The sequence below is a fragment of the Alligator mississippiensis genome, chromosome 3 (genome assembly GCF_030867095.1).
Source record: "Alligator mississippiensis isolate rAllMis1 chromosome 3, rAllMis1, whole genome shotgun sequence".
NCBI lineage: Eukaryota > Metazoa > Chordata > Crocodylia > Alligatoridae > Alligator > Alligator mississippiensis.
In genome coordinates this window covers 203,540,913-203,556,316 of record NC_081826.1, presented here as the reverse complement: position 1 = coordinate 203,556,316, position 15,404 = coordinate 203,540,913, and the positions used below count along the sequence as shown (strand labels likewise).

Sequence of the window (15,404 nt, the reverse complement as noted above, 5' to 3'; positions counted from 1 at the left end):
TAGCCACTGCTTCATTAGTATTCTCTCTAGTTCAAGGAGTGTAACAGACCCAATCATAACCTCCTCAGTGCATACCAGATTTAAAAAATGACATAATACTGTCCATTACATCTCAAACAGTGGCAAGAGACTCTCTCACGTATGTCGTAGTTTTGATTTTTCTGAAGTACACAACCATGCTATAACTTGCTATTCATTTCAGCTAGCCAACTACATTGACTGAAGGAAGTGTGATGCTTAGCAAAGAACCTTGTCAAGAAGCAAAGGGACCTGGCTCCTCAGATCCCAAAGAATGTTTCCTGACTCTGAATTGGAATGTATAAAGAAAAATACTGTGATCAAAACAAAAATGAGTCGTTCTGGATAAATGCTATTAAAAATTCTTCCTGGTTCCAGAACACAAAAATGTTTAAAAATGTTGGGGGGAAAAATTTCCCCATGGTTTCATAGGCTTAAATACTAAAGGAAAGGTCTTTTAATGGATCCAGAGGTAAACCCAGGAATTGCTGGTAATAGGATTCACCTGCTGTGCTTCACTTAGCAACAGACTGGAGCCAAGAGGATATGAGCCAAATTCAGCCATGGGATAAATGGGCATGTTTCCACAGAAGTCAAGAGAAGCACACTGCCAAAACCAGTCCTGTTGCATCTTCAAAGCACTGCAAACAGGATGCCCTAAAAGGTTCCATGGAAAACATTCATTACAAAAAAAATAAAGCATCATCTCCATCCCCTTCCCTCCCAGTTCAAGTCCAGCCATATTTATAGGTCCAGTACATAGAACGGTATCAGAGAACCTCTTAAAGAGGTTATCCAAAGCAACTGTTTTGAGCAAGAGCATAAGATTGGAATCAGGCAGTCCTGGATATCCAAGATAAGATCCAAAAAATGAAAAGAAAAAAGAAAAGAAAAAAAAATTGGCATCTAGAACAGAACTTCAGGAGAACTCATTCACTTCAACTCAGAATAGAGATCCTGGAAACATCTGTATGGCTGCTGCCCGGCCCTGAAGGCACCTATAACTCCACAGATACCTTAACATTTCTGTAATTTCTTGGATATGTGGCTATACACATGCCCAGAACTGCCCTAGTCCTGGCAAAGCTGAGCATTTCAACACCTAGCTCACGTCAAAGCCTAATTGGGAGCCAGAAACCAGGCATTTTAAAATAAACAATTTTACTTTGTAATTTCCAAGGCATAAAAATAGGGAAACGGAGCTCAGGCCTTGCATTCCCCCTCAGCTAAGTGCCCTAACCATGAGCTTACAAAGGCAGGATCCCTTTCATCCCCTCTCTCTCTCTCCCCGACCCAAAGATTCTTGAATTCTTTTCTCTACAGTGACACAGAATGGATGAAGAGTGCCCTCACTTCAAACAGCCTCTAGCCCTATGGCAAGGGCATTATCCTGGAAAGTGGGGGTTTGAATCTTCTGGGAACTGCATTTGGGATTTTCCACTCCCTGCATCAGTGCTCTAACCATGAGCTTGTCCTGCTCTGTTCTTTCAAAAGAAAGAGCATAGATACCCTTCCCTTTAGGAAAGGGTTCAGCTGGATGGAAATACCTCTGGGAAGACTTGAATAAGGCATCTGAGGATAGGGTTTAGGCCTTCCCTGTTAGTTAGCTCTAGGCAGCTCCATGCTGAGTAATCTGATTTTAGGCATAGCATGCTGGCTACCTTGGATCTCATTTGGGGGTGCCTAAGTCGCACTAAGCACAGCACTAGGAACCAGACACCTTCCAGAATTTAGGCACCTAAAAAGGCAAGTATTGCAACATCCAAGCCTTTTACTGATTTGGTCCCCATCCCTGTGCTGATAGCTACAGTTTCTCCATATTTCCCCTTCAAAGTAATGAGATGAATTCAGTGCAGCTGAGCTGGGCAAGGCAGCCACAGGTCTACCAAGTGAATTGAGAGCTCAGCTAGCATTTTTAATACACACTAATGAGGGCTGGATTGACTGAGTGCAAATGTCTGGCAAATAGCTTCTTGTACAATAGTTTATTTCAAACGCATTTAGTGTGGCAAAGTAAATGCTATTCTGGTCATTCGTCAGGATTTCCTACATTAGAAGGAACGCTGGCAAAATACAAAAACCCAGTCAAATATAACAGTAAAACAAACAGATTTTTTTTTTTTTAGGTAGGTCTGAGCGAAAGGGCCAGGGAAGTTGGTAACTCACAAAGAATAGGTTTTGCAGTTCTGACATCGTATTTGTAGGCCAAAGGGAATGACATGCCTGTGCTGCCATTTTGTATGGCATAAACTCATTTCTTTAGACTAAAGATGTGATCAAAGTTCAGCATCAGTGTTTATTTACATTGCAAGGATGAAGTAGCAGCAATACTTGATTCCTATAACAGTGATTTTTTTCCTGGGTGCATCTCAAAGTACCATGCAAAAGTAATCAGTTTCATTATGTTTGTTCTCCAGTGGGGAAAGTTAGGCACAGAGAGGTAGTATGATTTGCTCCCTTTCAATCACCTCAAAGACTGAGTGCTATAGCTATTGTAAAAGGGTTTCATTTCAATTAACCCAGAGAGCAAGTCACCACTGTGAAACAGAAGACTGACTAAAGTAAGAGCGGCAACTTTTCAATGATGCACAGATAAGAGTGTGCATTCAAGTTTCCTCCTACATGGGCCTATAGATACTAGAGGTGCACTGATATCTTAGTCCAACATCAGAGTGCCACCGATATAAAGAAAATTGATTGTATCAGAAATCAGTCTGATGTGGCCAATAATTTGGCCAATAAATGGCCCATGCATGTGCCCAGCCGCAGCACAGCACGTAGGCAGCGAGGAGCACAGCCCGGCAGCGTAGACAGCTGCGCACAGCTGGTAAGTCTGGTGTGGTGGAAGGGAAGGTGGGAGATAAGGGGTGGGGGGCAGATCGAGGTCCCTGCGGTGAGGAAAGGAGTGGGGCTGGTGCAGGTGCTGCCCCGCCAGGGTGCAGTGGGGCATGGGACAGAGCCACAGCTTGTCTGGAGGGCGTGGGCAGGGGGCAGCTCCTGCCACTGTGCTCACCCTGGGAGGGTATGGGGGGCATCTGCACCCCAGATCTGTGTGGGCCAGGGCAGGCAGCAGCTGTGGGCTAGGGCAGGGGCTGCCCCAGGCTCTTCCCAATGGGGGCTGGGCCAGGCTGCACTCACGGTGAGTAGTAGTGGCACCTGCCCTGAGCGCAACCCAGACCAGCCCCACACTGGGAAGAGTACGGCGCAGCCCCAGCCCCAGCCCACAGCTGCAGCCCATCCCACACAAATCTAGGGAGCACACAGCCCCCATGTCCTCCTGGGCAGCGCCAGGAGCTGCCCCCCTCTACCCCCCCCACACCACCTGGACTAGCCCTCTGTGCCACGCCCTGATGCACCTCAGTGGAGCAGTACCTGCCCAGCCCCACTCCCTCCCTCACCACAGGGGCCCCCATCTTCCCCTCCCCATTCCCCTTCCACTACAACAGATTTACCAGCTGGACACTGCTATTCAAGCTGCCCATCTGGTATTGGAAATTGGATCAGTATCAGTAGATATGCCTCCTTACAAATTGGCTATCAGTACCGGCCTGAAAAATCTCTATTAGTGCACCCCTAATAGATACATCTATCTATGCATGAAAATAATCAAGGTCTGCATGAGCGTATCACAGTTTGCACACACAAGTTACATACATTATTTCTGAAAGTCTGGTTCTTGTTCTTTCTCCCTTCCTACAATGTACTTCCTACACCAATAATTTCTATCAGTCAGCTGACTTATTTTCACTTTTAAAATATTAATAATGAAATAATGTTTTAATTAAGCTCATTTCCATGTGATACCCATATCTTATCTGCTGAGCTCCAATGTAAACCCAATGTTGTCTGAACACTCATGGAAATCATATTTCATGAAGAATTTGATTGCAAATAAGAACTAAAACTCAGTATAGAGAAAATAAAAACAATTTGCTACCATACAAACCTTATAACCTCTACTACTTGAGCCAAAGTAAAAAGGCTGGAGAGCCTGTGCAGATTCTGAAATGTAACAGATTGTTTAAGGCCTTTTTTGTAAAAAAAACAACTGCTAACCTGTAAAGTTTTACTTTTGTCAGCCTTATCTGTAATTGATAATAAAAGGGATTACTAGATCTACTACATCTTTTCTATTATTAAAATAAACATATTATTTTCTCAATTTGGTTTCATTTTTTCTCTAAACTGTATAACACCCCATGCAACCCTTTCTTCCCCTCCCCTCCCCTCCCCTTAACTCTTTTCATAAAACTCTGGTATCTCCTCCTATTCACTTGTCTCCAGACCATTTCCACAGCTGGGAGTAAAGCCAGCTTGAGTGCAATCTATTTGGAACTATCTTAACACTTGCCTATACAAATTATCGGACAAATGCTTCCTGAACAAATCAAGAAGCAAGCAAATTGGCTTTTAGATCATAACTGTAAATAGATAGCAGCACCTTTTAAAACCATGTCAATTATATAATGCAAATTAACAAGAGACAGCCAGTCCTCTGCTGGAAGATTTAGGGCCTTGTTAACTGGTAATGTTAGGCGATTCTGGAGCTCTTAACCCCTGGATTGACTGCACATTAACACCTTTAAGTGGTTTAAAGCACTCATTATTCTATTTAAAATTATGCCACTCCAGGGCAGGATTATCTCTAATCCACATAAATTTGCTCCTGATCCATTAAACTATGGCCACTCCCCACAGCTGTTCTACCCATGTTGAAGTCCTCCAGCATCCCAGGATGCAGTGGCCCCTCCTGCTCTGTGGGTACTCACAGCCCCAGCTGCTTCTGCTAACGTTATTTCCCATCTGATGGGTTTTTTTCTATCCTACACTGGAGGCAGTAGGTGTACTCCTTCTGGTGAAAGGTGGGGACTCTCCATGCAGGAGAGGGAGGGAGCGGGGAAAGGGAAAAATAAGACATTGTCGTGCTGCTGGTTTCTTTGCCTTCCAAGGCAACTGGCCTTTCGGTTAATGTCAGATCTCCTTTTGGGCTATGACAGGTCTGGGTCTGTTCCAAACAAGTGAGCATCCCTGGGAGTGCAGGGAAACAGTCCCAGGCAGCAACCCCCCGCCCCTAGGAATCATGTTAAGAGCTGAATGCCGTGGCTGGAAACTGATTGCAGTTGTCTCCAGGATGGAGAGGTAGCTGAGCGCCAGCACTGGGTAGCCCATCTGGTGTGCTAATCACTATAGATTAGGAAGGGTGCTCAAACAGGGCAGGAGCCAGTGTTCAGGGTCTAATGCTATCTGTTTGCAGAGCTGGTGTTGTCTTTTGTATTTAAAAAGCCCTTAAGGTTCAAGGGATTACATAACCTTACAGGCATTTGACAGCAGAACCCCTTATAAAAGGTACTGATGTGACCTGGAGGGTCCCAGCAGAAGAAGAAGGCTTGGTGGGGTGTCTGCAGACAGGGTAACCCCAAGGCTCAGGGCTGGCTGAGATCAGGGGAGAGATGGGGCTGGGAAGGCAGGGAGAGATCCAAGCCCCAATGCCAGGCAGTGTCTCTGTCCTTCCCACCCCTCGCCCTCTGCAGTTCTGGTTTTACATGGGAGTCAGGCACGGGGATTTGCCAGGCACTGGGCATGGAGCGGGTACCTGGACATCTTCAATCAAGGGCCCCCAGAGCTTGGAGAACCCCCTCTCAATTGCTTTGCTGGGATCTGATCCCACAATCCTCTCCCAAGAAAGCACCCCACATCCCAGGGCAGATGGATCCTGGGATTCGCCCCTTGAAGGCTCTTGGCAACACAGTTCTGCCATTGGAGGTAGGAGTCAGGAGGGCAGCGATTTCCCCACATAATCCCCTGCCAAGTCCTTCAGACTCTCTCAAATGGACCCCACCACCTCCCTCCGCTCCCAGCAGTCTAGAGTGCTGCTGCTGCAGGTAAAGCATAGAGAAGTGGGGCTGGAAGGGACCTCCCTGCTTACCAGCTCACCAGCCCTCTGGTGGCAAGTCACAGCTGTGCAGGTAGGGGGCCAGTCAGAGAAGGTTTTTAGACTAAAGGTGTGACTGCTCCAAACTCCAACTAGCACTAACTTGATCAACATTTGTGTGTCTTACAGCCTAGGTGTAACAAGGCCATTACAGTACTAAATGCAAGCTGAAGAAAAGGACAAAAATCCTGTATTTAAATGCATTTAAATAACTCAATTAACTGCCCAGCTACCTCCAGTTACAAGTGTCCAATATGCGTAGACATTTATGATATGTGCACCGAATAAATTAGGCTTGAGCTTCTTTTAAAACTCAAGTCAAGAATCTTAAGCAAGGGTATAAATCAAATGACAAGGAAAGAAGAGTACCACAGTTATGCAAAGTGACACAGTAAACAAACAGAAGTAGAAGGATAATCAAAATCAGATAGATGGACCAAATACCAAATGAACATGTGCCATATAAGATGTCTGATTTACTAGCTTACTGATACAAGGCAGAACACTGCTAAACTAGAAGCAGTAGGAACAAAAACCCTATATGTAGAATTATGGAAGCAATGTAATGAATAAGGCCGAGTCTCTTTTGATAATGACATAAGAAAAGGAAACCTATAGTGTAAGTTTAGTCATAATATCTCAGTGATGAGACTATAAAACAGGATTTTTAACATTTTCATACTGTGGCCCCATTTCTTAAGTGTATAACAGTGCACCTGCTGAGTTTACTGAGCTTAGAATCAGGATCTAAAACAAAGGTGGTCTTTTAAACTATCTTCTGCCTCATGCATATGGCATGGGACACTTCCCCACCCACTCACAGTTGCACAATTTACCTGTGGGAACCATAGCAATTGCTTAATAGGGAGGGGAAAAGGTGTTTTCTTCCTTTTTTTTAGCTGTTTTAATGAAATTCAATAGTTGAAAAAAAAGGAACAGAAGCAAATCCACATGACCGGCAACTACTCTATGAACCCTCAATAACCAACTGGCTAATTAGGGAAGTAATGCTTTAACACACTAAATAAAAAACTGTACAGAAATAAAACCCAAATCTCTGGCCCTGTAGGCCAATTGAGTGGCCTGGGGTCAGTCTGAATCACGCATAGGTTTGACACATTGGATTGGTCTATGGTTCCAATCCAGCATGCAGGCTGCATGCCAGCCCAATCACACATGCCCAGATCCAGCCACACACTGGTGCAAACTGGCATGCAGAGCCACATATCCAGGTCACAGGGCTCCCCACAAGTCTAAAAACTCAGCAGCAGGGGAACAGCAATTAGCACTCTCTCCTCTCTTCCACCACCACATTTCTAGATCTTTGGGCTAGGGACAGATGTTACATATAAACTGGTTTAAGTGATCAAAAACTGGTTCAAATATACAACACAAAAAAAGTTCAGGGCACTTAAACCACTTCCAAAGTGGCCGAAATTGGTTTAAGATAAACCTGGCTGGATGTAGGATAGGACTGAACTGATTTAGGTCACGCCAGTTTATGGAACTTCTGTCCCAGGCTCCCTCCCAGTTCGTTAATTCACAGTCCTCCAGCATCCCAGGATGTTTCGCAGTCCTGTGCTGTGCCATCTGCTCCAGCAGACCAGGGTTGCCCCCATCCCTCTGCTCTCTAGCCAGAGCACTATAACTGTTCCATCAGGCTGAGAAGGGGGTGGTGATGGTGGGCAAACCTGGCTCCAGACCCCAGCTGGGGTCTGCCTGATAGAGGGCGGGGTGGAGAGCAGTCCCTCCCAGTCTTTTCCCCTGAGTTCAGGAAATGGACAGTCCCCAGCCTGGGGCCAACACAATGAGGGAGAGAGGGGCAGAGGTGGGTTTAAAACCCCTCCCTGGCCTGTAGGAAACCCCAGCCAAGGTTTGCCTGGCTGTGGAGAACAGTCCGTGCCAGGCTTTTCCCCACTCCAAGCTCAAGCAGAGAGGATGGCCAGGCTCCAGCCTGGCCCTGCAGGCTCGCGGGGAGGAGGGGTGCTTAAACCCCCACCATACCCCACACCAGACTTCAGCCAGGGTCTGCCTGACCATGGGGAGGCAATCCCTCCCAGGCTTTTCCCTGTTCTCTGCTCAAGTTGGGGGGCATGCCCAGGCCTTGGCCAAGCACCAGCAGGCTGAGCTGGAGGGGGGGAGGAGGGAGTGGGGGGTTCAACATCCCTATAGACCCCAGCTGGGGTCCAGTGCGGGGCAGGGAGAGGGTTTAAACCCACCTCTCCACCTCAGTGTGTTGGTCCCAGGTTAAGGCCTGGCCACTGGCATGCTCTCCAGTCGAGTAGGGAGCAAGAACAAGCAGGGCAGGGCCGGCTCCCCCCACACAGCAGACCCTGGCTCGGTGTAGTGCAGGCCAGCATGGGGGTTTAAACCCCCCATCATAGTCAGCAGGCCAGCCAGGGCCTGGCCATTCCCCCACTCTCCACTTGAGCAGGGAAGGGGGCAAAAGCCTTGGAGGGCTCCTCTCCCAGCTCCCCTCCCTTCTCTTCAGCAGTGGCTAGAAGGCTGGGACGCCTGCTCTAGTGCCGTGTTTCTCAACCCATGGGTCACAACCCAAGAGTGGGTTGCAAGAATATATGAAAGGGTCAGGAAGAAACTTTAAAAAGAGAAAAACATGGGAGACCGTGGCATTTCCCTGCAGGTTGGCAGAGTTCCAGCCTGCAAGGGGCTGCCTGGGGCCCCCCACCCCACACATGCACCCCCTGCCCCAAACACTGGAGGGCTGGTGCCTGGGGGTGGGAGGCAGCGGGTCAGGAGTGAGGGGTACTGGGTCAGGACTGGCCATCAATGTTTACAAATCAGTCCTGCTACAAAAAAGGTTGAGAATCACTGCTCTAGTGGCCCCCAGCTTCTGGCCTGAGCCACTACAAGCATGTGGCTGCATTTCCAGAATCAGAAGTGAAGGTCTGTTCACTTGCTTCTTGATCAATCTACGCAGCTTAGACTAACGTATAAAATTGAAATTGATTCAGCCTCAGGCTTTTTGACTGTCTATACTTAGCCTTGGGGAGCACTGTGGGCTGGATGATGTCGCTCCATGGGAACCACCATATTTTATCCAGAACAAGCCATTTGAACAACTGTGTGCTCACCTCTTTCAGTGCTGAAAGGGTGTATTTCTAACTACAAATATAACACCAGTCCATGTCCTCAATCATGTAAAGGTCTCTCAGGCAGCTGTGCAGACATGCAAAGGTCACCAAGTTCTGAGGAATGGCTTATGTTTCTGCAGACACTCAAGAACTCAGTAGCAGGTAATGTCCCATAATTTTCAGTGCTTAGTGCCAAAGGCCTCCTTAGCTATCTATGTGTTTTTAGCTAAAAAGGGAAGAAAATACTGGAATATTACTCATCCCTACATTGTCTCTGAGCAGCTATAGCATAACAGGACTGTTTTGGGGTGCCTCTGTTTTGTGCCCCATGCCTGAAACCCTTCCAAAAGGCATTTACAAAATTAGACAATACTCTGGCTTTTCTTTCTGACCCACAAAAGTGAAGAAGTCAAGAGGCTGCTGAAAAAACTTGCTCAATGCTATGTGGGGATTACTTAAAACTGGAAAATTAGTTTAATTCTGTGTTCCATTTTGCTCTTGCCTTCTACTCCTACTCCTTTCTCTCCTTTTTCTGTCACTGGCATGGCTCATAAACATGGAAGAAGTCAGTAATATATTTTTTGCTCTCAAATCACTAGCCACTCAAGAACATAGTAGAAGTATTGTTGCATATTTCTTATTGTGGGGCCCTCAGAATCTAACTCTCAGTGCTCACAGCATCCCTACTTACTGTGGGTTTCCAGCTACAGCTGGCTAATGATTAAGGCTAGGTACAGACATTATACTTTTATTGGTATAACTGAATGGAAACCAATTTATACTCATAACAGAACAGAAGCTCTGCACACAGACTGGTTTTAAAATGGCAGAACCAGGACTAAGATTTACTCCTCTACCCAACCAAAGAGCACGTGTTCCGTTTGTTACCAATCTAAACTACACTGCTTACATAAAACCACGTAATTTATATTGGTTCTGTCGCAGGCTTTTTGAATGTCTATATCTGGTAAAAGGGTATAACTGTATAACTTGTACCTATTACAATGGAGAACTGGACAAGAGGACAATGGCATTTACTACACACAAAGATATTAACCCAGCATTCCACTAATTTGCACCCAGTTCATCTCTGGTTACATGTTTCAGGCAAAGATCAGAGCACTGAACTTTGAAGAAGAACCATAGTGGTCTGCAGTAGGGGTATGCGAAATGGACTGTATTTGATTCAGATTCAACCCAAATCAGGGACAGTGATTCAAGTCAGTAATTCAGATCACTGTCCCAATTCGATTTGGCTGAATCTGAATCTGAAGATTCGATGCTGATTCGGAGAATCAGCGATTCAGCTGCAGACACAACTTTAAATGTTTTTTCTACATACCTTGAGGTACCAGGTGTGGCTCATGAATGCTGCGATGGTGGGCAGATGGAGCGTGCCACAGGACCTTGGGAGGGCCCCCTCCATGCTCAACAGCAAACCCGGAAGTTGACCAGAAGTACTTCCGGTCCATTTCTGGGTCCGCTGCCAAGCACACCAGGGCCCCCACTCCCCTGGCTCAGAGATCAACTGCAGGGGGCCCCTGGAGGCCCCTTGCTGCAGAGATCAGCTGCAGGGGGCCCCAGGAGGCACCAGTCGCTGCAGCCAGAGAGGGGCGCACCCCCCCCCCCATGTGCTCCCCAGTGGACTAGTAGCGATTCTGGTCCACTTCCGGGTTTGCTGCCGAGCATGTTGGGGACCCCACCCCTTCCCCTGTGCTCCTGTAGGATACTCTATCCGCCCCACCATCTCAGCATTCATGAGCCACCTGGTACCTTGAGGTATGTAGAAAAAACATTTAAAGCTGTGTCTATATCCGAATCGTTGACTCTTTCTGAATCTCTCTGAATTGATTAGGAGGGTTCCAATTCAATTCAGAGAGATTAAAGAGTCTCCTGACTTGATTTGGATTCGGAGATTTGGCCACCAAATCGGGCTGAATCTCTGCCAAATAGAATCAATGACCGAAGCTTCATGCAGCCCTAGTCTGCAGTACAGCCAGCAAGGTCAGAGGAGAGGAGGACACTCAGGAGAGTAAAGAATAGCAGAAGAGGCTCATTACTATCATATTGCTATCCCAACCCTAATTTAACTCTTTATTACCATTTTCCCCACCCAAATACATTCCCTCTACCTTGCCTACCCTCCTTCTTCCAGGCCTGCTTCAGGGCATCCTGTAATGTCTGCCCCGCAAAGAAAACCAATTAAAACTTACTATATTCTTGTACATGTCACTAAGTCAAACATGCCTAAAGGCCAGCTCAGCTGCTCCACACTTCTCATGTGCCACAAGTTCTGAGGAAAAGGGAAAACCTCTCCTACTAGTAAGAACTGAAAAATATCAGACAAATGTCCACGGATCCCTTGGAAGAAAAATGATTGATCATACAACTGAACCTCCCTAAATTCATATTAACCAGAAGTCCCTGGTATGTTGCCAGGTACTACAAGCTGAAATTTGCAGTGTCCATTTTGCATAACCCACACAAAGTGGATTCAGCAGGGTTCCCATCAGTCAGTTAGTAATTGTGCATGCAGAGATCTACACGCAAAAATATGTGTTTGTTTTCTTTTTTGAATAGGCACAATTTAGGGCCAACATTTCAAGTGTCATGCAAAGAACACTGCAGTGTTCATTTTTGCAGGGAAATGAAAGTTTTGTTAATGTAGGAAATCTATGAAAGCAAGACAAGCTCTTCATTTTGGAAGCATCCATTTTGTTTGATAAAAATAATGGCATTTTCCAGAAGTAGGCTTTTTGTTTTGCTGCATTTTTGAATAACTGTCATACCTTAATTTTTTTTCTTAGATAAAACAAAGTTATTCTAACTCAACTCAAGGTCCCATCATTAATTCACATGGTATCAAGATTCACATGCTGTTTTTTAACCTTCTTCCGGAGGTCAAGAACATTTCATACAGCATACCAAATACCAACCTGACATTTGATCTACTTTAAAACTATGCTTGTTTTCCTGCCTGTTGGCAACTTAATTGTTTTACTTTAGTTATTAAAGTTTATTACCGCAGTTTGGGATCTGCATTTCCATCAGGGCTATCCTCTTGTTGTTGTCATTTATGCAATAAAAATCCTGAGTTTCTGCATTAGAAAACTTGGTCTCTTGAAATATCTTGATCCACATAATGTCACAGGAACACTTGAATGGATTGTCCACTAGGATCCTACAGCAAAAGATAAACCAAATAGTTTCTTAAAAATTCAACTGATGTGATGTGCACAGAAACACTATTTTTTATGTCATAATCAGGTTAAAAATTAAATATTTTGCATAATAAAGTTACAGGAATAAAGCCTCAACCTCCACCTTGTACAAAGATGTGTGGTTCCTGATATGGTCAATGGCACTGTATCCATTTTCACCAATGTAGAATCTGGCCATTGATCTCTATTACAGATCTGAGATACCAAATATAAAGCCAAACTTTGAACTCAATTTGGCCAGTGTAAAAACTGGAGCAGCTGTAGGATCAGCCTTATCACAGAGATCAGAGTCTATTTTGTAGCTATCTAATTCACCAATTTATAAAGCACACTACAGAAGAGATTAATTGCTGTAGGTGGTGCACTTTTTATGAACCCAAGCAATTCTATATTATGGGCAAACTCTAGCGGTCCTACTTATAAACAAGAATTATATGTGCCTGTAAAAAGAAAACACCCATAGTCAGTCTGGCAGATAACACCATGAAAAGTTCTAACAACTATTCACTAGAAATGTTAAGCAAACAATGGAGATGCATATGCTGAACTTTTATTACTATAGACCTGTAGAAAGTGCATGATAAAAATATAAATCAATCCTTAGTAAATCTATGTGATTTATAATTTAATAATCATGAAAACAACTACCACGCATAATATGACAAACCCCAAGTGAAGCAGAACAAGAAATTCTGGGCATGTAGCTCAGAAATGGTCTAGTAGCTCACCTTTTTCTACTAAAAGAAATGGAGGGTCCAACAGATAAGTTTCTCCACTTTTCTTTACAAATCCTCAAGACATTTCATTAGAAAAAATATTAATGAAATTTCACAAATAACCATGAGCTACAAAACCATATTAAATCACATGCAAAATCTGGTGCTTTAAGAATTAAAACCTCATTCTAGTTTTTAGGCAGCAACTTAAACTACTATACTTGTAGAATAATCAAGATAAAGCCATGAGTCACTCTCTCAGAAATGCAACCCGTTTCTTTTAACCACACATACTTATTTCTGAGTACAAAGCTGCAGGTACCATTTCTACAACTCATCCCGTGAATTCATACTCCAGCAAATCATCTCATTGGTTTCAGTGGCACCATTAGTGTAAAAAATGAATTACTCATGCAAGTGAGGATTTAAAAGACTGTCAGAGATATAAAGATGCCCAGGGGCAATGTGTAAGGGGTGCACGCAGGTGCACATGCAGCCCCTGTGTGTGGCAGTGCACCCCTTGCAAAAAGGAGCCACCGCCACTGTTGGTGGCACCTGCGGGCGGTCACCACTTGCCACCCCGCTGCCAACACCACCAGCGGTGTCTGCAGGCAGTCCATAATCGCCCCTGGCTGCCGCCGCTGGCAGCACCTGCAGGTGGTTGCTGACCCCTGGTTGACGCTTGCCACCCCCTCCCCACCGCCGACAGTGCTGGCAGCATCTGTGGGACCTCCCTGCTCACTGCTGCTGAGCTCCCCCCACTGCCGTGCTCCCGCTGCCACGGGCACAGCCATGCCCCGCCGGCTGCCGGGGGCACACGCCGTTCATGAAGATACCAAGAACTGTCCCTTCATCTTCTCAGTAGTGAGTTCTAAGCTCTGACTTCTTTTTACACTAAATTCATCCAGAGCCTCTATAAAAAAAAATCTTTTTCTTTGGTAAACAGCCAAGTAGCCCTTTTCTTCCGTTGCTTAAAAGATGATTAACAACTCCCCCTGGGGACATTCTGTGGAAAGTCGGGAGGAGGGCAGCATAGAAGCATGATGGTCTCCTTAATGCACTTACATGAAAGAGAGAATCTGATTCAGCAAGAGGCAATTACACATTTTTAATCTTATTTGCTGTTATTTTGAAGTTGTAGCTACAACTTTGTTCTAAAAGCCGAAGCTTTTCAAAGCAGCATCTTGTTCTCTTCCTCTCCAATGTCTGAGGAATATCTTCTACCTCATCTTGGCCCAGGGTTGCCAACCCAAGAAATTTGTTTTAATGACAATCTGCAAACTTTTTACTGACAACCAAACTTTTTGCTGATTTTTTTTTAACTGACATGTTTTACATAATGTAAATATAACTCTTCTGTCAGATGTGGATGGCATTGACAAAGGCAGGGTTCAAATTAGGTGTTTAGTAACAACCACTGTAAAAAAGTTTGGTTGTCAGTAAAAAATATACGTATATTGAGTTGAGAACCCTACTTCAGTCACTGTTCTAATGGACAGTTGGTTGAACCAGGGCATGTTTGTTTTCAAAGACTGAAGCCAGAAAGTCACTAAACTGTACAGCTAGGGCCTAAGTGATCTGGAAAATGTAGGGCAGTGGGAAAGGCTATACAAATATTTTGATAGTACCAAATGCACATTCTCAGGCTTCCAGTACCCATTCACAAAGTCAGAAGTTGAACTGAAGCAGTCAGCAATCTTCACTAGACAAACAGTTGTTGAAAGGTGATTACCAAGGCAACAAGGCAAAAATGGCTACCTTCCCTTTCATCCTCTTTTATCTGTTTGCAGAGTTTTTGGAGAATGTGTTTTGCAATGCACACTGTCCAAAGATTTTCTTCTTAAAAGCAGAGACAGCACCAGCACTACCATCTTCCACTGACAATTCAATGTGGGCAGCATATGTAGCTTGGTGCTCAGTAGAGGTGCACTGATACATCGGTCTGATATTGGATCGGTACTGATATAAAGAAAACTGGCTATACTGGATATCAGCCTGATGGGGCCGACAATTTATCTGATAAATGCCTGTGCTGTGCACAGCCATGTGGACTCTGGCAGTGCTGGGAGGATGCTGCATCCAACCCCAATTTCATCGCTTCTGCACTCCTAGCACCACCCCTGCCAGCCACCCAGCTACGCCCTGGCTCAACACCTCATTTTCACCCACACACCGGAAAGAACCAGGGCTGTGCCAGGTGGCTAGCAGCACTGGGAGTACAGCAGCAGTGAAATCTGGAGTGAATGCAGCATCCTCCCAGTGCCACTGACACCCACTCTGAACCCAGCCCCTGCTGAGAAGAGCCCCATGCAGCCCCGGCTGCAGCTCACCCTGCCTTACCCTACACAGATCTGGGGGGGGGCACACGCCCCCCCTTCCAGGTTGCAAGCAGTAGCAGGAGCTGCCTCCCCACCTACAAACCGCG

General features: G+C 45.4%; 1 protein-coding gene across 5 annotated transcripts in view; it reads right to left on the bottom strand.

Annotated features, from left to right (window-relative positions):
• Positions 1–15,404, bottom strand: part of NTRK2 (neurotrophic receptor tyrosine kinase 2) — a 324,464-nt gene that overhangs the window by 256,372 nt on the left and 52,688 nt on the right. For all 5 annotated transcript variants that reach the window (XM_019478098.2, XM_006272070.4, XM_019478097.2 and 2 more), the window contains exon 5: positions 12,066–12,223. In XM_019478098.2, the coding sequence (XP_019333643.1) occupies positions 12,066–12,223 (158 nt within the window). The remainder of the gene's footprint in view (positions 1–12,065; positions 12,224–15,404) is intronic.